Raw genomic sequence first — 24,904 nt, forward strand, 5'->3', positions numbered from 1 at the left:
TCTGTAGTTTGATGAGTCAACTCACTTGACATATCAAATAGGTTGTTTTTGTTTTATTTTCTGGAATATTTGCTATTTTGATGTATTGAAAAAGAAGTAATACTATCTATTAGTTAAATAGTTAAATACTATCTATTAGTTAAAACAACCAGAAGAATTTGTGTGTCACTGAATAAAGGTTGGATGACCTCTAAAATGTGCAGTTAGTATTAGCTTATGAGTAAAACCATCTGTTTTGCTTTGCACTGGTGAACACCATGTGGTTGAAATACAAGGGAAAATTGTGCTGTTTTTCAATATTACTACATCAAATCATACATATAAAATCTTTCTTTCAAGAATTAAAAAATCATCAGGTTAAAAAAAATCACATATTACATCATGATATTGCTTCTTTTTTAGTCATAGAGGGGAAACAATTATAAATCTAGCTGATTTTAAAATAGCTATTTTTTCTTATCTCTAGTTATAGTTATTTTAGATCTTGATTTTTAACAACAGCATGTAATTAAAAAGACCCCAAAATATCTTAACATAACCTAATTATTTCTTCTTAAAATTGTAAGACAATTTTTAGTTTACCATAGTTTTCCTTGTTTCTGCAATTTCTATTCTACTTAATTTGCCTAAAGCAAAATACTCTTCATGTTAGCTTTTCTGTCTGGACTTCCTGCATTAGTTCATGGTACAAACTGTTAATGCAGACTGAATTCTCACATCTTTATAATTTTTTATTATTACTCAATTTTTTATAATATTCAAGCACATAAGTTTAGAAAATGTATTTTTAATAACTCAGTTGCTGAATGTCCCTTTGTCATGGCTTAACTGGCAAGCAGCTAAACACCACACAGCTGTTCCTTTGCTCCCTGCCCACAGTGGGACGGGGGAAAGAATGGGAAAAAAGAGTAATATTTGTGGGTTGAGATAAGGACAGTTTAATAGTTCAGAAAAGGAAGGGAAAATAATAACAATGATAAAAGAATTAGGATGTACAAAACAAGTGATGTACAATGCAGTTGCTCACCACCTGCTGACTGATGCCCATCTAGTTACCGAGCAGCAGCCCTTGGCCAGCTTTCCCCCTGGTTTACATACTGAGCATGACATCATATGGTATGGAATATCCCTTTGGCCAGTTTGGGTCAGCTGTCCTGGCTGTGTCTCCTCCTATGTTCTTGTGCCCTCCAGCCTACTTGCTGGTGCGGTGGGGTGAGAAGTTGAAAGGTGCTTGACTTAGTGTAAACACTGCTTAACAACAACAAAAAACATCACTGTGTTATAGACATTATTCTCATCTGAAGTCCAAAACATAGAGCTATACCAGCTACTAGGAAGAAAATTAACTCCATCCCAGCTGAAACCAGGACACCCTTTTACATTTTTTTTCATTTTAAGAGAACTACTTTATTTTGATGTCACAGTAAAATTACATGCCTTGCAGCAGTGTTTTAGTGGATAATGAACTGTGTTATATTTGGACTCTACTCTTGTTTGTCCAAGGATCTTTTTTGAGGCAATATGTTTTCTGAAGGAGAAAGGAGGTGTTAGAAACATGGTATTTATTCATGACTCCTAAGCTAAGAACAGTGGATGAGAATCCTTAAAGACAGACAATAAAACTTGGACAGGTTTGGGTTTTTTGTTTTTTTTAAAAGTTAGAGAATTAGAAATTAGTTTATCTTTAAAATTGTAGTGAACTGCAGTGAAAACAAAAAAAAATCTGCTTGTTAATTTGCATTTTACAAGAACCTGTAAGACTTACGAAGTTCATTTCACTCTGATGCTACCAAGAAAGTGATGAAAGAATCTGTAATGAATGAGATGGGACTTCAGACTCTTAATACAGCCAGAATTCAGGATTCAACCGCATTGACTTTAGTAAGATTTTCCTTAGACTCACAGTTCAAGACAGTATTGTCAAGGTAATTATATAGCACTGCTAGTTATATATGAAAAAAAATGTAATGATAATGTCATAATTGTAAATCTTCTATGTTCTGTTCTAAATCAGCTACCCTAAACAAGTTGAAGCAAAACTAGTGGTAGTTTGTTATATGTCCTTTCAGTTTAATTTTGAGCATGAGAAAACTTCCACATAGCTAGGGACAGTAAGAAGTGGACCTGTGTGGGTTAGTAAGAGCAGGTATTTCAGACATCAGCATTGAGAACATCGGATGTTTGTTCATTCTCTTTTCTCGTACTGGAATTAAGAGGCAGGCGATGATAATGAAAGGCAGCAAATTTAGAACTGATAAAACAAATATATGAATGAATGTATCCCACAATTTATGTGCTGAAGACATTGTCACAGTATATAATGGAAACCCAAATGAGAGTGAGAGTTGATTTGATCTAGCTTCCTTCTTAACAGCCAGTTCTTTCAGATGCTTCCTTTGCACTGACACTGGCATTTCTGCAGTGTGGATAAGAGAATTAATCCACCTGAAAAGTCGTCTTTGTTTTGAGGGGGTAAGGAAAGGGAGGAGAGAGGGTGAAGAGGAAGGTGTAGGAAAGAAAAATAAGCCTCTTGCCCAGCAGCAAGAAGACCAATAGTCTGTGAAATCCAGAATAAACTAGAAGTTTCACCTTAGAAATCATTGTACTGTGTGCTCCTTTCCAGCCCTTGAGTTATTTCTAACGTTTCTCTAACAGTGCCCACACACCAACCAAGAAATTTCTAAACCATTGTGTCACTCTTTGCTCAGCCTGTCATACATTTACAAACAGCAGGAGGCAAAATGTTTTTAGAAAACCTATGTAACCCCATTTGAATTCTTCAGAATGGTGGTCAAATTGCTGTTGTCAATGGAGCTCCAGTTTTCATCTGCAGCCAAAAGAAGGCATCATCCATCTTTCTCTTGACTAGTTTTATTGTCTCTAAATACATTAGGTAGCTGTTGGATGAACTTGACCAGGGAAAATGTGGTTTTGGTGTTGGTTATTTTGAATTTATTTTGGCCTTGCATCCAGTGAAGACTATGAGAATCTGCGTTGTGAACTGATAATGTTCTTAGTATCATGCTTGCTTTTGTGACTGTTTTTTTCCTGGATGTTTTTAGAATTCATAGGTTTTTAGGACAAGAGCAATAGTTTTGCTGGTCTCCTTTTCTACAGTTGAAGTATGTTACAGAACTATACTTCAGGCCACAGGGGTTCTTTGCAATCTTCTGTTCTCACTCAGACACCTCCAGGCCTCTTCTTGAACGTGCATTACATTGTGAAGGGAAGCAATGACTCATAGCTTTGGACTCACGTGGTCTCACTGCTTTTTGGGGTGCTTCTTACATTCTTGGAAGCTTTTATGACCTCTCCCAAAACACAGCTTTTACACTTTAATATAAAAAAAAAAAGGTAAATTTTATTTCACTGTCCAGTTTTTTTAAACATTTTTCCTTCCACCACTTCCATGCTCTACATGTTAGTCAAACAATGCACAGGAAAAAGCAAATGGTACAACCTCATATCTAATAATTAAAAAAGACACCCCACAACATTTTATGTGTACTGTGCATTGAACCAGATTCTCCAAATTGAAATAGCGGTCTGGAAGAATTGGAGGATTATGAAAGTTTCAACCTCACTTCCATGGGGAACAAGTCATGATGTTACATGATGAAGTGGAAGGGTTGTTTGTCCAAATTTTCTTGCATATTTAGAAATGTGAATGTGTAGACAGTTCATATGAGATAAAAGATTCAGACTGCTTTTTGAACTTCAAAAACAGTATCCAAAATTAATGTTCAAACTGTCTGAAATGGATTTATTGAATAGTTTATTTTTTTGTTTGAACTAAACCTCTTATTTTTCCATTGGAAAAAAAGAGCTACTTGATTTCATTGAAATTTTCCTTGGGGAAAATTCTTTTTCAGCCATACCTACACAATTACAATTATACTCCTATGTGTCTCAGAGGGTTTTAAAAAAATCCCACTATTTTACAAGCATGGAATACATGCTAATGAGCCTGAATCTTATTTATGGCTACGTGTAAGTGAGAGACAAGGTAGTTTCTTACTAATACTTAATTTTAGCTAAGGGCAAACCACTTCTGAGGACAGTCAGAACCTGGACTGCAGGGGCTGCAGGGGGAGAGGCTATTCCTCTGAAAGGTGTGGAGTTACCTGAACTAAGGGAAGGATTTTATCCATATAAAGCTACTAATAACATTTTAGCTCCTTAGTGGTTTTGAGACACGTGCAAGCAGCACTGGAAAGTACAGGACTCTTCTATTATCTGCACAGTGGAAAGCAGACCTTTACCTTCACTTTAGTTACAACAAACGGACCAATGTCAACACTTTAGAAAAAGGTGTACTAAGGCAGGGTCCTCACTTTGAGTTGTTCCACTTACTGTTTTAAGGCAGCATGCTTAAAGAAGTGCTGAGCATAGCTCCTATTGTCTCCATGTCTTGCTCCAGGAAGCAAGAAATCCCTTGAGCCATACCTAAAATCAGACAGCAGAAGTTAGAGGATACTACCAAGAGTTCAGGGAAAGCCCCAAATGTATGCAGAAGGTACAAACAGAATTCTGCTCTGGTGGCTTTGAAACAGATTTTTGAGAGGAGAAAGACAGAGCAAAGAAATGGAGCATGGAGTCTGGGAAGAAAAAGATTGTCTGATATTTCTGGGAGCCAAGAAATACTATTTTTCTAGTACATTGATGATCCTAGTTTTTAATATCTTTGAAGGCCTCTTCTGTGCTGAGAGTTTTATTTACAACTGTCTAAGCCATGACCTGCTTTCAGTTTGGGATGGGTACCAGGTTTCCCACTTAACCAGGTACCTTGAAGATACCTTTCCTTAGAATGCCAGTAGTCCTTCTACTGCCAGTGGAGTGAACACATTAGATCTGCTTCTAGCAAATGGGTTTCTTCCTGAGGTGCTGTGCAGCTGCCATATGTGTAAACACCTGCAGCTGTGCATCAGGAGCAGGACTTTTTCTTGTGACTTCAAATCCTTTTGGATTTGTCACAGAATTGTCAGGTTGGTTCTTTGGCAGTGCCTCAAAACAAGACTTCTTTTCAATGTCTTTATTTCCTTTCTTTACAACACGGATTGTAATTTGAAAGTGTTGAATTTTGAAAGATATGGATTCATTTTAATCTACAGTGTTGTTCTGATGGGAACTGATAAAATGACAGGCCAAAAAGTAAGGAGAAACAGCATTTCTTCCCTCTTTCATGCTATACAAAGAGATCTGGAATCAGACCCGAGCCAAGTGTTAGACAAAACGTTCCCTGCTCAAGAGGGAAGCCATCCAGTGCCCTGCTACCAACTAAAATATAAAGAATAGGGGTATGTATTATTTTCTGCTGGTCAATTATCTGATGAGTTTAGTAAGAATAAAGTGCTTGTATATGTAACGCTGAAGGTTTGTATTTCTAGGTCCCCTCCGTTCCTATACCATGTGCAATTCTTTCCATCTATTTAATAAAAAAGTGGAAGTTCTGTGAAAATATATTTTAGCCAACACCTGATGAACATGAGAAATATTTTGGCTGACAGCTGGTCCGTTGGCAGAAAATAACAAAAAAAAGTAGTTTTCTTGTATGGAGACTTGATTTTGGGGGAGACAAGCGCTAACTCTGTGAAAAAAATTAGTTTTGTTGAAAATTCAATTGTTCAATGGGTAATATTTTGATGGAAAATGGTGCTTAAAGATCTTTTTTAGTAAGTTCAAAGCCCATCATTATTCTTCTTGGGTTTAAGGGACAGTTAGTGGAGGATGCTGAAGAGTCTTGAAGAAGGATTCCCAGGAAGCAGACATACCTGAGGAGGGAGATGTAAATTGCAGTTTATGATCTTATTGTTAGTGTTATTAAAACAAACCCTTACATGAGAGGAGCTGAGTATGGCTGGCTTATCATGTGTCTGAGGACAGGTTAGATAAGGCACCTGCTTATAGGTGCTCACTCTTAATGCAAGTGAAAAACACCTGAGGGAGTGATGGAAGGGATGCAGAAGCTCTAGTATTGTATAATTTAGATATTGGCTTGATGTCTGATAGAGTGCCACATATCCAGGAGAAAGTTAAGTCTAGTTAGCACAGGTGAAAGCCATCTAATAACAGACCTTTGAATACTAACCTCCTTAAATCAAGAAAGATAAGTTTTATTCCAGGTAAGGGGGAGTAGGACCTTTTGGTTTCACAGGCAGAGGTTTAGGATTTCTGCACCTTAGTTAAGATGAGGGGTTATTTAGATCACTGGCTTTTAGCCTTTCCAGTTTGCATCCCCCTAGCAATTTCCAGTGAGGTAGAAACCAACTGTGTACTGAACTTAAACCAGTGGATGGTAGGCTTTGACACTGACATAGAAAATAATGACTAAGAAAATGGATGTCTTTCACTTGGGAAGCAATAACTTGCATTTGAACAAGGCAACAGGGGGGCACAGGAGGACTGGGACTCCTCATGCTGCTGATGCCTAAAGGCAACAGCTTTGGTGGCTGTAACTTGCTGTGGTGGCTCCCTCCCTGTGCCAGCACAGGCCTGAATCCCTCGGGGCGGTGGAGACGCTGCAGTGCCCGCTGCAGTGCCCGTGTTACGGGTCCCTGTTGGCGAGGCCTGCACACCCCACACGGCCGCCAGCCGTGATCGGCATTGCTAGAGCAGAGGAAAGTCAGCGCCACCCCCTGCAGCCGGGGCTTTACACCCAGCCACCCTTTGTTGAGATGAACTGTTCATAACTATCTCCGTTTCACTTTTACCTCAGGAACGGTTGGGAGGCCACCAGTGACTGGCCACCCACAGGGCCTTGGCAGGCCAGGCCAGCCTGCCCCGGGTGAAGGAAGCTGTAGCGGCCTCTGTGCCCTGAGCCTGGGCAGCTGCCATAATGTCCCTCCCAGCCCTGCTGCCAGTTTTTCCCTTGGCCAGGGCAGCCAGGAGGACAGAGCAGAATGCAGGACTGGGCTGGGCTCTAGTCAGGCCACCTGCCTCTTGCCCCTCTGCGGAGGCTGTGGGGCCTTCCATGCCAGGGCTCTGCCCTCCCAGCCGGCGCTCTTGCACCTCACTGAGCCTTGCTCCCTCGTCCCCTGTCGCCTGGAAAACTGAAACAACCCAGAAGGCTCTTCCCACCACAGAGCAGGGCATACATGGCCGTCCCCTCCTCCCCAAGCCTCTCCTCAGGGAAAGCTGGAGCCAGATGAGCTTTTTGTAGGGTGTCTGTGGAGTCAGTTAAGGGTAAGAAGGGAAAAACGGTCAATGTTGTGAGAGGAGACAGTCCCGACTATTTTATCCACCCAGTGGTTTAAATCTGTGCTGCACGGCTCTGCCTCCCACTATGGAGACAGCGTTTGTCCTGCCACCGGGGAGGCCGGAGGCGGTTGTCGAGTGTCAGCAGCCCACAGCAGCCACGGCCGCTCAGCATTCAAGCCCTGTGTGCCTATGGTTTGTTGCATGCCGACCATTTGTTTAGGAAAAACAAACGAAAAACACAATTTAAAAGTGATTTGAAATGTGTATGTTGGTCCTATGCGCTGAATAAAAGCGGGGCCCTGAAAGGCAGGGAAGGAGTGTGCAGTCCAATAATTAGAGGCCTATTGTCATGCAGATGCAGAAGAGGGGCGAGGGGCTGCCCGCAGGGTCTGTGGGTAACCGTAAATCTGGATTTTCCTGACATTCAGGGGACTGGCCTCGCAGGTTAAAGGATGTTCTGCTAATACAACCTGCCCTATATGTAATGGAAGAAATACTGTGACGCGAAGGCTGAAGACAGCGTTTTCCAAAGTGGGGTTTTATTTGTGTGTGTCCATTCTTGGGACAGCACAAAAGGCCTCCCAACAGGGTCTGCTGTTCAGAGGAGATAGCCCGGCTCCCTCAAGATTCAACATCCTAAAGGCTCACTTAAATAATTTCTAAAAGTGAATTGTGTGAAGAAATGAAACTTGCAGCATGGTGTACGCATGCAGTGCTTTACCTTGTTGTTTAGGTATCAAAGCCTTCTGCGCTTAATGCTTTCATCAGCAACAAAATTGTTAACATATCAAACTTTTTTACAACAGTCCTTCCCAAACAATACCCTTTCTGGAGAGGCTGATTGAGCTTTACTCCAGTTTTCACCTAGGAATGTTTTATATGCTCTGCAAATCACAATTTAACAGGAATTATTCTATACATGCTTTTAAATTGTTTCAAAAGAACTTATGGGAACGAGGAAGAATCCTGTATTTTAAGAGTTTTATTTTAATTACCTTTTTCTTTATTCATCTTTTATTCAAATGTTTGGAAAGTTAGCAAATCGGAGAGTTACCTTGGAAACAGCTAATGAAGAATACTATCAGAAAAATTACCTGAAAAGAATAAAGTTTATTATAGAATGTTTTTAGTTTCAGTTTTTCTTGTAATTTCGGCTTGTCTTTGTAATTTTATAAGCATCTAGTACATATCATATGTTTGGATCACAGCATTGGATGAACCCCATTAGCTTAAATGCTTTGTTTAATATAAAATTTGGGTAAATCAACTGTTCCCCTAAAGCAGGTGAAAGTGATTTTATGTTCTGACATGCTGCTAGAGGTCTGAGAGTTGCCTTTTTTCCCATATAACTTTATCCTTTCCAATTTTATTTTCCTTGTGCACCCCTCTGTTCCTGCGATCAGTGATGTTTGCAACCTTTATTGCCTTAAGCAGTATCTACCGATGCTAACTTAGCGAACATCATTATTTACATTTCCACAAATTAGCCAATATTTGGAAAAAGCTTCGGCACTTGAGAACATATTTTTGTTTATCAGATAATTCCTTACCAGTTCATATATGCCTGAGCAATTCCCACTGGAATTACATAGTGTGTTTTTGTTTCTTAACAGATGAGGAAAAAGAAAATAATAGAGCATCAAAGCCACACTCAACTCCAGCGACACTGCAATGGTAAGATGCCTTTCAAAAAAAAAAATCAAGAAAATCTGTTAGTGTTTTTTTTTTTTTCCTGCTGAAGTGAATAGAGATCTTGGACATCATATACAGTTCTAAAGATACTTTCACTGTAAGTGTTTAATCTGCTCATTAGTATTCCATACAGCATTTCTCAACAAATATCTTACTCTATGGGATTTGTTTGAACATAAGAAACCTCTGATACAGTTTAAGATCTCCTTGGCATACTTCTTTGCCACCTTGCCAGCTGGTGATTTGTGTTTTGTAACCATTGTTATTTTTATTACAAAAAGAAGACGAGTACTGAGAATTTTTTTCAAGACTCACATTTGTTTCAGTGTATGATGAAGCCCACCTTTACTGATAGTTTTACTGAAACACAATCTCTGTAATTCAATGTAGAAGAAAATAAAAGAGAGACAGTTTGAAGTTTGATTCAATTTGTCAAAAAAAAGAAAATTTAAGTGAGGAGAAAAATGGAAGGGTAATTAGGAAGAAAGACAGGATGGCAAAAGGAATGTTTGTTGAGTTACTCTGTTATGAAAAATGTACAAGTGTTGTTCACTGTGATTTACAGCAGTATTTTAGGCTGCATGTTCTGTAATGTTACTCATCCTTCTGACATCCTTTCCATAGGTTATTTCATAGACTTTTACTGACTTTTTCCTTAATTTAACTTTTAAATTCTGGTTTAGCTTTCTTAATATTTTAAGTGTATCTGGCAGAACAGAGCTCTGTTACAGAGAAGCCTTGGAGCATGCTTATCTGAAAAGCCATACTCCTTTACTTCACCTGTATGTACTACTTGGAGTTTTCTGGATGAAAAGCTAAGATTATTGGCAAAAAATGTGGCGTTATTAGCAAAATTATTTTTCTGCTTCTGTTAGTCTCTTGGGAGCTCTAACTGAACAAACAGCAAAGAATAATTAATTCAGTGAATTTTATTCTTTTTTTCTGCCTGTGAAATTCTGTGATTCTGTGAAATATGCATAGAGAGATTGGATTATTTTGTCTATATTTGCTTTCTAAAGTTGATCCATTACATTTTTGATTAAAAAACTCCAAGACCTGTGGTTCATTTACGGTAGGTTGCTGCAAGTATTCAGTGTTCTGACTTGAGGAAACTTGCAGACGCTTCCAGTGCAAATAACGAGATGGGCAAATATAAATAAAGGCATTTAGTTCTGAACTATTGCTTCTTTGCACCTATTTGTATCACAAAAGTGCTGTTTTTCAGAAGTTCAAGAAAAGTGAATAAGGAAAGGGAATGAGAAAGGGAACGACAACAGACAGAGAGAAAATTATTAAAATAATAGTGAAATGTCATAGAGGTATTTTATTGTTTCTCATTATTCACCCACACAACACTGTTGAAACAGGATAACAAAGAACTACCTAGCTAAAATAAAATAGCAGGCAGGGCTTACCAGTCCCAAATTCAGAACAGTGTTTATTTTGCAGTAGAGTCAGCTAAGAGTCTTTTCCACAGGAGCAAATAATGTAGTAGCCAAGAAGTCAGAGTTAATTAGAAATGCCAATGATACTGTTCCCAACAGAAAACATGTAAATACTGTAAACAATCTTTTGCCAAATACTTTCAAGCTTCCTCAGTCATAAAGGTTAGTAAATCCCTAGACTCCTGGGATATTGAGCCCTGCTGGAATGCAGTGTGCACACTAATGCTCATTCAGCAGTGTTTGCAATAGAATCCCAGAATTTTGATTCTGCAAGGGCTGCTTACATCATCTTCCCTTCCCCCTTGCTAGTGTACTGGCTTACCACCTGTCTGTTGTGCTAAGTTTCTTACATGTTTAGGTTGGTCAGGAATTCTCCCTTTTGAGTCTTTTGGAGCATCTGCAATTTCCGCCATTCAATTTTCCACCCAAAATTGCACGAGGAAACAGAAAACAAAGAAGTTTTCAAATTTAATTTCTTCAGCTGGTGTCAAACTGAATTATATGATTGGCTCATTTATTAATAGACCTGTAGGCAAAAATTTCCCAGCTTAGTAGCCATACCATAGAACAGTTTTTTGGTGGTTTCCATATGCTTTTCAGCCTATGTACTGCGGCTTTGAATTGGTATTTCCTGGAGAAACTGCTACTGGATTTGATATACTAAATAAAATTACAAGCTCAAAAGCTATGGTCAAATTGCTAAAGTAGTAAGCTTACTTTCTGTGAAGGTGCTGAGTCTCCACTGTTCGGGAAAGTCAGATACATTAGTGTCAGGTTATTTGTACTGCAGTAGCACCTAGCAACCCATAGGTTGGTAAACTATTGTGGTTAGCACTGCACAAATGCTGCACTGAGTGTTTCCTGTAGGTATTACTTTAAGCAGACAAAACTGTCAAACATATAGACCTCAGACCATGTATTTGCACAGTCAGGAAAGAAAAAAGACTAAATTTACCTCAATATGCCTTGGGTAAGCGTATGTCCTACCCTCTTAGAGCAATCTCTGGGCCAAATTCCCCACTGGGAAGCAGTGGGGTAAATTGTTGACCAGATCTCAGGATACAGTACCAAACTTGCCTTATTCTGGCAAATGGAAGCACCACAATTGTCTGCAGCATCTGGTGTCTGCCAAGTTAAAGCTGGTCATGTTTTAACTGTAAGATGCTACTATCATTTACAGCTAATGAAGGCAATTGGGTGTTGGAGAACAAAAACAGAGGAAATGTCAGTAACAAGGAAAAAGAAGAGGAAGAAAGTAGTAAGGGAAGTGAAGCAAAATGTAAGGGAAATATGTAAATTTTGTCACATGGTTCATATTGCCATCAATTCCTTATCTGGCATCTTGCTGAAAAGAGCAAACAACATTGATCCCATGGGGATCTATCCTTAAGGCTTATGCCTCCAAAGGCAAAGTACATTGGACACTATAAGTGAGGAGGAGGAGGAAGAACTAGCTGAAGAAGCATGTGTGGATGACTGTCAGCCTGGCTAAATATCCTTTTCCTGGAAACAGGAATGATGTTTTTGTTTTATTTTGTTGAAGACACAAAATGAAGTGAAAGGCCTGGTAAATGTAGCATTACTGCCAAATACATCACAATTGGGGAAACTACGCAAGCCTGAATTTAACTGTTAAGGCATTAATATACCAATACCTAGTATCCTGTGCTTATCCCACGTTCCTGTGTTCATGATCATCTGTAAAGCTATAACTTGCTAAATACTTGGCTCTAAAGCATTCATGATTATTTCATTGGTGAGCTGCTTGACCAAATTGTATGTGTGAAACTTCATTTTACCTCACATTTTACCTCATTGGGGTGTGTGTGTGCATGCACGTGTGCTTGCGTGTCTACTTCTCCAAACACAGAATTATTCAAAGCATGGACAGCCTTATTCCATGCAGTTTGGTGGCTTACAGTGTAGGTGCTCCAAATCATAACAGTATTGTGAAGCTAAAATCAACAAAACTATTTTCTGCAATATTCATAAAAAGAAGTAAAGAAGAGGAAGATAAAGCAATGCTAGGTAATGGATTCTTCCCAGATTAGTAGTTTGTCAGAAATTGTTATAATGCATCATAATTAATCTGTTCTAGAATCATTTATATGGTTAGCAATGGTCAACAACACAGCTGTTTTCTTGCCTTCATATCTAAAACCAAGTCTGTAACAACACTACAGACCTGACTCTTCTATAGAATAATGTCATTTCATCTAGAAGTATATAAGTGTACAAAGAGGGAAACACTAATAGGGACAGATAAAATTGTCATTCCTGTAGAAGGATTAGGGGTTTTATTGCTATACTGTAGTGGTACAGAAGGTCTCATTGTGAACTACTGGATTTCACATGGCTTTATTAGGACATTTAAAATGTTATATATATATTATTTCTGGTAATGATTTGTTAGGTAGAAGATTGAGTTCATTATCCTTCTACAATACTGTAGAATGAGGCTGAATTCAAAACATGATAAAGTTGTTAAATAAAAGACAGGAAAATAAAAGAAGTGGAGCAAGATGGGTTTTTTGATCATTAAAAAAAAAGTTCAGGTATAATGGAGCATTGTTCAGTGTCAGACTAATGACTCTCAGTGAAAGAGAGGAGAAAAAGAGAAAAATTCATCAGATATGAACAGAAATAATTAACTGCTTTTCTTTCTGTCCTGTCTTGGTCACGGAAGCTGACATTCCAATTAGCAGCTATAGTATACAAACGAACTCTCCAGGTTTTGAAAGGAGTTTTTGTTAAAGCACTATGAATTTGAGGGAAGATGCCATGATGATATTTCTGTAGAAACCAAGGAAGAATAGATGTTGCCCATACAAACTGATTCCATTCATCTAGCCGGATATCTTATTAAAATAGTTTGCAGTCACAAATGATCACGATAACTGAAATAGAAGGTAGGTAGGCCCTGAAAAAGGCAATGAAGGAGAGAAACAAAGTTTTTAAAAGGTGTTCTACAGCCATCAGATGACAGGGGGTTATTTACTGTAAAATGGAGTTTGTTTTCTAATATGTTTAAGAGGAAGTTGCACCTATCTTCTTCTCCTAGCCAGTAAGGCAGACAAGTACAAATGTAACTATATATGCATACGAGCGACACCACAGGTGGCAAGATTAATTATGGTTTAAAATTAAGTGTGTACGTAAATACGTCTTGAACTTTGTTGGATCAGCAATTATAAAAATGTAATTTCAAAGCAATGTTTCTTGTAATCTATAGATTTATAATGAGCTCAGTTTCAGATTTTAAACATGAACCATATGCCTAGTCATGTATTTGATGCGTAATTTAAAATTTCATGTGCGTTTGCATGTGTAAATGAATAATAGTAGTTTCTAAAAGGCAGAGGAGGATGTTATTTTACTATTTTATTCAGCATTGTATTCAGATCATGGACTCTTTTTTCACTTTGTCCATAAGCAATAGCAAGAAAGCATTATACAGATATGATTTTGTGCACACTCTTGAGTATTTGCAAATAACTTCCTTTAGCTACGTCTGCTTCCTCAAGGTAAGAATTTTGCAGCTGGACAGGAGTGAAAAGACTATCATGAAACAGAGGCGACCTGTGCTGTAAAGAATGAGAGAATGCTTCCCCTCAGTGAATGCTTGTTGTTTTGTAATTGTACATATATTAGTTTGCTGAAGGATGCTTTTGGGTTGTAACAGATTACTAGCATATTTTTTTCTAAAAATAGTACTTTGGAGCACAGTCAAAACCCAATATCCCTTTGTGCTAATCTCTACTTGCCTGAGAACTCACAGCTTATGTTTTTGATAGCAAGTATGAACCAGATGAAGCAAGTAAGTGTTATGGAAGTGAATTGGAAGGAGCGCTTAGGAACAAATCAGAGAAAATTTATCAGACAACCAGAAGCCAGAATGTTTGATCTTAAAGATGCAGCTTTGCATACTGTTTACCATACAGGGCATCCAACATACTTGCAGTTCTCTTTGTTTTATATTTGCTTTTTAAGGCTGGAAGAGAACTATGAAATTGCAGAAGGTGTTTGCATTCCTCGAAGTGCTCTCTACATGCATTACTTGGACTTCTGTGAGAAAAATGACACACAACCTGTTAATGCCGCCAGCTTTGGGAAGGTGAGTCTAAACAGCAGCATGATGCCTTGAGCTCTCACCTGGTTCAGGTGAATCTGGATTATTGAAAAGAATTAAATTATCATTTACCATTAGAGATGGAGGTATATGAATGGAATATCTTATGTATTCAAGTTATTGGTCAAGAGCTAAGATTTTGAGTATTTTGACTGTTGGAATAATTTCTAATCATGACTAAGCTCCAGAATACACTAAATTTTTTGTTGGCTTCAGTCCCCAGCCTTGCTGACTGTGACATGGTATACAATAATGGCAGCTTGGAAGCTGAATACAAGCCAGTGTAAATACATTTGCATTGTGACCTGCACTGCTTTAACTAATACACTTTTTTAAAAAAATAGAAGGGTAAAATATCAAACATTGAATTCTGGAGCCTGTCTCTGTTGTTCTTGTAAGCATGATATGGAGACCCCTGAATTAATGGCATCAGCTTACACTGGCAAATTCCCATAGTGGAGTTCAATGCCTCCAGATGTGGAAGTCCAGAAAACATCTAACGGCGTTTTTGTGGCACTGTGAGTACAGGCTGCCACGTTATCTTTGCACTGTGATTCCTTGTGCTTCCACTTTCCACTCCAGCTCTAGTAAGAGCCACTGTAGTTAACTTCAAACTCACAGTGGAGATGCATTCTTAGCAGAGATGCAACATGCCTTGTCCAGGTATAAGCAGTAAAACTCTTGTGCTGTACGCTACTAGCAGACATCAGTGCTGGCTAGTATGTTACATAAAGTTTGGATTTTGGATTTGCTGGTCAGGTGATGTTTTCCTCTTAGTGAAAACTACAATTATATGTTTATATTTTTAATATTTTATTTAAAACTGAAATTTTACTATAGAGTGTGTCACAGGCCTTTAAAACTTTTAGGCTGTGAAAAACACCCCAAAGTGTAGTTTGCCACTGTTTTTTCAAATGTTTGCAAGCATGAATCTGAAGCTGATTGTTCTGCAAGCTATTCTATTCTAGTGTTTGCAATATCTGTTCTATAGAAGCACTGGGCATTCAAAGGGAAAATGTTCCTAGGGTAAGTGCCTGTGTAAAGACTAGGTGAAGGAGAGGAATGTATTTAATGAGGTGTCATTTTCTATAGTGCATCTTTATGTAGGCAGTTTAACAAAGCAAGTTAAATGTACCATGTTGTAACATTACTGTATTTGTTGTGTCTTAAAGACCTGCATAGCTCAGTTGATTCTATGCTAGGTTTCTGTTTAAATACATGGAATAAGTGTGAATGAAATTGTCCGTTGTGTATATTATTACTACCAAGTGGTAAGTATAGTGGCAACATGTAATTTCAGAACAGTAAGAAGAAACAGATTTCATGCAGGCTAACACATTTGGAATGTGGGTAAAATTTACATGATGCTACTTTTGCTGCTGCTAAAAACTTCTGTGAAGTGTAAGGTGTAATTATTCTGAAATTATTTCATCAGAACATAAATTTACCAGGTATTTCAGCAATTTTCAGCAAGCATCAGTCTTGTTATACTGTATATTACTCCATCCTCATTCTGTCCTGCCCCCCATGCACAGACCTGTTCATTGGTAGGAGTACCTTGACCTAGCAGGATAGGTACAGTGTCTTCCATCCAAAAATCATGGCATTCCAATGTGTTTTTCATGTGCTGTGATCTAAGTGCTTTCCACTTGGTTGCAATAAAGTTCTGAAGAAGCAATGCACAATATTTGTTTTCCCTTTTTATGGAGAGAAAGCCATACAGAATCATCCTAGTAGTGTCTCAAACTTGTGCTTTGTGTGGCCATTACTTCTGCATCTGGGAGCTGAGGCTTCTGTACAGGTGTGTCCAGGAACCTCAGATAACACTGGCACAAGTGTGAAGTGAAACAGGCTTCTGCATCTGCAGAACCCAGAGCAGACCCCAATGATTCTTTCCAATCTATTATTGCTAAGAAAATGTACTGCACAGTCATGAAGATCTGCAAGGCAGACCCATTTCATTAAATCAATAGTTTGCAGTCAGCTTCATCTTAGGAGCAGGTACACGGATGAAATTTAACCAACAAAGTTGTTAGCATATGACTTAAATACTGTATTAGCAATGTGTGTTGCATAAATGCCTTGGAAGCAGAGCAGTGAAATAGGTGCTGTTTGAGGGATTCCGCACTTAGCTGCTGAAACAGAGACCCCAGACAAGTTTGCCTTCACTGGGAATGGTCAAGAGCCCTGCAGCTGTCATGTCCTCCAGAGAAAGGAGTTAGTTGTTCTGTGAAATGTAGACAGTTCGCCTTTCAATAGACCACATTGAATTTATGATTCATCTTTGAACTTTAGCTCTGTGGGCAATGTTAAACATTTAGGCTTTTTCTTTAACAGGCTGGTAGTTTTTAGAAAGAAACGTGGAGTTCAGCACATTAAACCAATCTGTAATAAGTAACATCCTAAGGTATTGTTACATACTCAGTTACATCTCAATTAACAGAACAGTGTTGATTTCACTTTTAAAGATAACGCTGGAGACATATGAAACTTGCCTGAAAGTGATCTCTCCAGATTAAGGTTTTGTAGACAATGCTTTAGCCCATGTGTACTTCTTAAGCCTGATGTAAGTCAAATATATCCATAATAGAGTATGGCAGGGAGAACAGATGAGTTGTTCACAAAAAGCTGAACTAATGAATCTTGTTTCCTACCATCTCCTATGTTCCCTAAATTCATAGCCTTACCTAAATCTTCTATAATATCTCCATGTTTCCCTGCAGTACATCGAATTATTTCCGGGTCCTAGTCACTACATCAAAGTCTTGCTTCTTTCAGTTTTCTCACACATCTGCTGCACCTTCTTTCTACATTATTTTCAGATTCCCTCATGTCTGTCTGTCTATTTGCCTGTCTCTTTTTCTCTCCTTCCCCATGCCAACAGCTGGGCAAGAAGCAGCACATGGGGTGGCTGGTTCAGAGCAGGTGAAGTTTTGACTGTTTGCCTCACACTGATGGTTGTTCAGTCAGGAAGTGCCAAATGGCTCAAGTAAAGCCTGAGCTTTCTTCCTTGTCCTGTCCCCAGCACTAACATCAATGTGATCTCCCCACTATCCAGACAGTGTTTTCTGTTAAACTTGTCAGAAAGGGACTGTACCTCAGGCATTTGGTACTATTGGATCAGCAAAACAAAAATCAGTCTGGGAGGTGGAGAAATTAACAGAGACAGTAATAGCTTATAGACTGTTTCTTGAGGAAACCAGGCTAATAGCAACAAAAGTAACAAGAGGAAAGAACAGTATTACTGTATAAATAAACACCTTTTAAAAAGCACCCTATACTCCTAAGCCACTTAAAGTACATATAAAATAAGGACTCTAATGGTTATTATTGTGATAAATTGTGTATCCCTAGTGTGATAAAGGGAGCTATAGCTTTAATTTCTTAGCCAGGATTTTAGTGCTTTACTCCTCCAATTAATATGTGAAAATTAAAGGCAGTTTTGTCTATACTAGCATTTGCCAGATGGCTATGTTACCTAGTCTGTCATTACAGAACTTTTTCTTTTCTGCAAAAGACAGGGCCAAGCACTCTTCTGTCTATATACTTTAACTAAAGAGCGGCTAGGGAGGGCCCTGTGTTTGCTGGTTACAGCTCAGCATCAGCAAGTGGAGACTCCAGTGTTAAACTTTTTCTCTCACTGTAGGCAGAAAAGCATTTTATATTCAATGGGACCATGATTTCACCCATAAGTGAAGTGGAATAAGTAAAAATGTTCCATGCCAACTAGTGGAAGACAGGAAAGTACGGTGAGAAAGAACGGATACGTTACTGAGTTATTAGCGATAAAATGTTGCATATGAGAAAAAGTTTTCTCACAGTGAACATGTTTAGACTGTGAATTAGTCTTCAGGCAAAAGGAGTGAAAGCCCTGTTGCTGAGGTCATTTAAAAAAGACTGCAACCTTGTGCCCCTCAGCCCTGTGCTGCAAATGCTTTCGGCTCTGCTCTGGGACCCTGTGGACCTGGAGAGGAGTTTAAGGTGTTTCCGATTGGAAGTTCTGCTGCTGCCTGCAGCAGGGAGGGTGAGCAGTTGTATGTTTTTTTCCAGAGCAAATGTTAACATAAAATGTCATTGATAATTAATACATTGAGCTAGGAATTACGGTGGATGAAGGCTCTCACTCATTATTCTGCTCTCACTCATTATTCTTACAGGGTTTAGTTGCAAAACCTAAATCATCCTGAACTGGGGCCTTCGCTGTATCAAATAAAAAGCAGGAATGTTTTGAGCATTTCCAAGCCCCTCAGTAGCTATTGTGTATGGATGGGTGCCAGTAAGGCTGTTGGTCCTCTTTTAGCTGTAGCACGTCACCCAGCTCTTCAGCTGGGTTGGTAGGTTTTTAGTTTCTCTTTCACTTTTTTCCCCCAATTGATTTTTGTTCTTGTTTCTTTTGTGACCCTGTATGAAACTTATTTTTTACTCAAACCTCTTGAAGATGTAAACTTCCTCCTCTGCACCAGTTTCCCACATCCTCTGTGTCCACAGTTCACGGCTTTAAAAATTTACCGTGCAGTGCTAAGTCACCTCCCGGACCCTGCCATTATCTCTCATACAGAACACTTCGTTTCTGGTGGTGCAACCTCTTTTGCATCCTCATGAAGTGTTCTTCCCACAACTCCCATATGCCCCCTGGAGGTTAAATACTTTCCTCTTTTGTTTTTCTTTTTCTCTCTTCCGTGCTTTCCTGCCATGTCTTTTGACAAGCAATAATAAATTAATTTTTGAAAAAGAAAATGAAGGATGCTGACACTTTTCATGGTCGTTCTCCCCCAGCCTGAGGTCCCTTTACATCACTCTGGCAGCATAAAGAGGTTTGTGAACCATGTGAATATGGATGCATGCTCACAGAAATTTTAGAGCCTCTTTGCTGCTCCTTGACTGACTTTGCTGTAAGTGACAAATAAGACTCCAATAATTTGATTTCACTAAATAAAGAAGGGTAAAGTCCACAAAAGATTTTTAACATTGATTAGGAATGAGATCTTTTACATTTTTGACCAAAATTTCCACCCCGTTTCCAAAAAATGGGTGAAGGCATAGTTTTACCAGCAGAGAAGTCTTTATTTATTTATTTATTTATTTATTTAATTTCCCCCACTAGTTTGCTTTGCTCCAGGGAGGTACAAGCTGTACCAGCCAGAGTCCTCTTTTATCACTACGCACTGTCTCTATGCCCAGAAGTTTTCCCAGGGGGACTGCACTTCCAAGCATGATTAGCATAAATAGGATTTAGTTTCATGTTATCATACTACATATATTTAATGTTTAAAAAGGACAGACAAGTAGCCTTATTGAAACACCTTTGATAATGACATTGTGATGTGATTGCATTCTGATTTGTTTTTATATTGAAATGCACAGATCTAGAAATTGCCAGCTATGCATAAGGAGATACTTCTCCTGAAGATGTTATTTTTACTCTCAGTTTGCTCCTAAGTAGTTTCAGTTATAGCAAAGCCAAATTTACTCTAGGTGCTCTTTTCTGATAGAATAAACCAGCACTTGTTTTATTAAGAACAGTTGCTACATATGGAATGTTTTTTTTTTTTTTAATTAGACTTTATCTACTCAATATAGAAAAGAAGAATAGAACTGGGGGAAAATCAATCTAAAGCTGAGGCTGTGGTTTCTGTAACTGCATCGAAGGACTGTAACAGTCTGCCAGCACTATCTGAGCAGTCCCTGCTTTTCCTTCATCCCTTTATAACAGCTGAGGTTCCTGACTGAAGGACAGTTAATACAAGCATGACTTTGCTTCCTGACTCAGAATCTTCAAGGCCAAGCTCCTCTGAGGAGGCCATAATAGCAGAAGCAAGTGGTCATGCTGGTGTGGGAAACAGGGGTACTACAGTGTAGTTGGAAAGATCTTTGCCCCCTTGGCTCTGCTTCACTGATCCCTTGTACTATTGCAGATTGCTGACTATTGCCTCTTTCTTCTTGAGCTTGGGGAGTAAGAAAACCAGTAAGGACACCTCAGTTTCTTCTGAGTGACGTTTGCTTTCCCAAAGGTTTGCCCACTAGTAAAGGGATTTTTTACTGGCTTTGCCACTTCGAGCATCTGGCTTCTAGTTATGTCTTCAGCATGAAGTAGAGCAGCCTCTGGGCTCCTTTACCTCATGCCTTGTCAACATGTCCCAGAGGCTGTTCTTACAGCGCCAGGTCTGCCAGAGTGCAGGGATCCTGGCGCTCAGCCTTTTCCCACAGATATGCTGGGTGATGGCAGTAAGTGTGCTGGCACCAGTACAGAGCAGGGGGAGTTGTGCAGGGTTTTAGATCTGCTTGGCTTCAGCAAGTCAGCACCAAAAGTGGCTACAGCTCAGTTAAGCATTGGAGTCAGGGCATTTGCAGCTTTGTTGGGATGCAGTAATCTGTTTGATCATGCCTTAGGCTGAATTCCATCTGGCCAGAGGAGCTGCTGAAGGAGGATATTGTTGTACATAGATGAATTTGAGGAGGGGTCTCATAAGCTTCACTAGAGGGTCCAGTTCAGTTGGAGTTCACCATGGAGTGAACTTCCATAGCAGGCAGAATTAGGCACAGACATTGCAGAAAGTGCCAGCAGGCTTTTTTGACTTGCTTTACAGCATCTATTGAGATTTATCAGTGCTAGAAACAAGATCTTGTCCTACAGCTAGACCATGCCCTGTTCCACAAAATGATGGGAGCGAGTGGAGAGAAACAGGAAGGTTATTGAATCTAACAACAGGTCTGGGGTCAAGAATGCTGGACCTGTACATTACAATCTTCTCTCCTGGGCCATGCAAGAAAGCAAGCAAGTAGTAGAGAAGGTATAGACATAGTCACACTTCCTCTCTTTTTGCACAGTTTGGTGGATTTGAAGGACAGGAATGATATTTTGTAATGGGCTTATTTGATTATTCTCCTTCCTATCAGTGGATGTTTCTTGGGGCAAAGTTTTCTCAACCTTTTCCTCAAGGTAATGTGGTGTTAAGCCAGCCCCAAGCCATCTTTGATCCAAAAGGTACCTGTTAACACAGGTGTTAATAATAACAGACCATCTCAGGGCACTATTTTCAAAAGCAGTGAAGGAGATGGGGAAACCCCAGAATGATCCAGCTGGAGCAGTACCAAGCCAGAGATGAACAAGCCTAAAAATCATACACTTATCATGTAAGACTGAGGATGTCAGTGTTGTTTGTGTTTCACAGCAGTGAGAATAAGGAAAGCATGGCTGTGTGGGAGTATAGTTATATTTGGCATCACTGGTTTCTTTCCTGCTGCTGTGGCAAAGAAGTTTAAGACTGAAACACTACAACTGAATTCAGTAAATAAACACAGATATTCTGTACCTGACTTTGTGAAAGAAAAGCACACCCTTTAGATATGGGACTCAAAACTTGAGTTGAGATAAATAGAATTGTTATCAGAGAAAAGAGAGTTGATTCCACTGTATTTAGAATTTCTCTAGAACCTCCCAGACCTACAGAGCCTGGAGCCTGAAATCCATTTCTCATTCTGGCAGAGTGCAAATGCTGGCTTGCAACTTAATTTGATTTTATTTCATTACTCTGGGAAGTTCTAGAAGCATGGCCAAATTTATTTAAAAAAGAAAGGAACAAGAGCGAAGAATAACATCCCTCTAGATCAGATGCACTAACAAAATTAACATGTCTTTTGAAAAGTAGCAATTTAAATTATTCTGGGGAAAAAGACTCCTAAAAGTCATCCTCTGCCTATTGCCGCCAGAGCAAAATGTAATATTTTGATATAGGGAGGGAGGAAGAAATTTCAGAACTTTCCAGTCATCTCTAGTTTGTCATCCTTATTTGTCTGCATAAAGACTGGATCTATAAGATGCTTTATAAGATAGTTTTGGGTTTTTTTTTTCCCAATTTGCTTTGGCATCTCATATAGAAGAATTTACATGGAATGATTGGGAAACATGAAGTTCACAGTTTGATAGTGAACGCAATGAGGAGCAAAGGGTCACAGTGTAGGGATGAAGGCAGAATAGATGATATATTCCTCATTTTAAAGCTGGGGCTGGCTTTGCTTGTGTTGGAATGTCACAGTGCTGGAGATGAGGAGAGATGCAGTGGCAGAAATTACAGCTGGCAGTAATCAGGATGAAGGAATGTACCTTTGCAGCCATTTGTGAGTAAAAGAAGAGCTCCTGCAGTTTGCCATGTCTAAGGTTAATAGGTTAGTGCAGACTACAATACAGACCTTTACAGAGCAAGTGCATTTTTCTAGTTGTTGCTCATAAAGCTTTCTGTGTTTTGCATGGATGCTCAACTTATTTAATTTTTATTGCATTATTTTAAGAATGACCCAAAATTCAAATTTACTCAGACACCTCTACTGTGTTTAAAAAGCCCAACTGGGATAAAAATCCTGTTAGCTCCAAGATCTGTGCAATATATGTTGAATGTTGTACTACCAGTGTTGTAATCTCAGTGTGAGAGAATGGTATGAGAAGACTTCTTTCCTGCATTCAGTTTGGCTGCCCCATACATACAGAGTGGAAAGTTTACTGCCTGTCAGAAAGAAAGAAGTCCCCTTATATTTCACCTGCACAGGCATTCCTAAAAACCATGGATCAGGATTGTCTGCAAAAATGTTGAACAAATGGTGACTTGATATGCTGGTTCCCTGAAAACATGTAAACTATATGTATGTTGGTTTATAATTTAGTGACTTCTATCTGGCTCTTACATATATGGTAGGCAATCACCAAAAGAACTATGGGGCTGCAAAAAGATAAGATAAAAAGGCAAGATAAAATAGAAAATATATCTTTTTTTTTTTTTTTTTAATCCAGAAAGGCATACAAGATCTTCTATAGGCAGAAGGGAGGTCAGATCTTGAGCAAGGCACAGAATAAAGAGAGGGAGAACACAACTGAAGTTTAGTAACCAAGAAAGAAATTGAAGGGGAGTTGGTTTCTGAGGCTAATATAGTAAGGACAGAAGTTATTTGCATGTGAAATTTCTGGTCTACATCTGTCTCAACACTAAAAAGCCAAGTAGCATAAAATAATGCCTAATAGTCAAAACTACTGCATAATTTAGGTAGAAATTTGCTTGGAAAATGTAAAGCCTGTACCCTTCTACTCAACAGATCTGACAGATCTCATAGGGCAACTGAATTTGTGGTCAGTTTGGAGAAGTATGAGATGAAATTTCAGTTCTGTTGAAGGACAATGGTAAAAGGCCCATTCACTCAAAAATTCCCTTGGATAATACCACCCATGAGATCTTTTTACCACTGCTTCTGTTGAGAAGCCAGTGCTGCTGTGAAAACAGGGACTGGGCTCTTTTCAGAAAGCAGCTCAGACTGCGTGGTCTGGTCTTGATTCGTTCGCTTGTGCAACCCCATTGCAGTGATGAAAGGAAAATGATCCAACTTGGTTTTCAGATCCAAACCTGAGTTTTCATGTCCAACAATTAGGACCCCCCTTCCCTTCCCACCCAGCTGTAAAATGAACTAATTTTATCTGTAGGTCTTTAAAAGTTAATAAACATGAAACACAATGATGATGTATTTTACAGGGTGACTTTTCAGGCTGAAAGTATGATTTAAAAATCAACATTTTGGACCCTCTGCTTTTTCCATTGATTTCAGCACACAATGAATTCCACTTTGTCCTGCCTGATCTGGCTTCCTCTCTCCTTTCAGGGAAATCACACTGCCTTTGGCAATATCATTACACAGGGATTTGTATGAATGTAGCTGAATATAAACATTTATATGAACAGCTCATTCATTTAGTACTTGACTCGTTTTATTCCAAACACAAACACAAATACCCATGCTCATGTGTATGAGCACCCAACCATGAGTTTGTCTTGTTATACATATTTTACATATGCAGCATTAGATCAAAAAATCTGTACATTTTTTCATTTTTTCTAAATGTGTGCTAGATTATTCTCTCTTTTTTTGTAAATTATTTGTAAAGACTATTTTAATTGATGAATACTTTTCAGCTGTATTTTGAAAGGTGTATTTCATTGTTTAAAATGTGCCAGATTTAAAAAAGAAACAAACAAAGAAAAGAAAAAAGGATCATCTAATCAACTCCATTATTCTTCTCTTTTCCTGATCACCTCTGCCCTGGTATGTAGAAATTGGCTGATCTGTTTAAATCCCAGGAACTCCCACGGCATATGGTTCATAAAGTAGCATTTACAGTGTGCATTGTAACACTTCATCACTACTAGAAAGACTTGAAAGTAATATGGGTTCATGTCGTTCTAAAAGAAAAAATAGCATAAACAAAAATCTCTAATATTAAGACTTATTTTCGAGGCTACTTCTGTAAAATCAGCTTTTGGAGAGGAATGGTATTTTCTGAATGACAACTGCCACCAGAAAAAAAAATAATTAAAAAATCCCCTAGCCCCAAAAACCCATCCTCAGAAAGTAGTTCTTCAACACTGCTTTTTTCCCACAGCCTTGTGGAGCCCCCAACCCT

General features: G+C 38.8%; 1 protein-coding gene across 1 annotated transcript in view; it reads left to right on the plus strand.

Moving 5' to 3' along the window:
- The window catches only part of RFX4 (regulatory factor X4), a 101,197-nt gene that overhangs the window by 19,509 nt on the left and 56,784 nt on the right, over positions 1-24,904 (plus strand). The window contains exons 2-3 of the mRNA XM_080393392.1: positions 8,811-8,871; positions 14,325-14,448. Coding sequence (XP_080249518.1) covers positions 8,811-8,871; positions 14,325-14,448 — 185 coding nt within the window. The remainder of the gene's footprint in view (positions 1-8,810; positions 8,872-14,324; positions 14,449-24,904) is intronic.

Source organism: Falco punctatus, assembly GCF_963210335.1.
Source record: "Falco punctatus genome assembly, chromosome: 6".
Classification (NCBI taxonomy): domain Eukaryota; kingdom Metazoa; phylum Chordata; class Aves; order Falconiformes; family Falconidae; genus Falco; species Falco punctatus.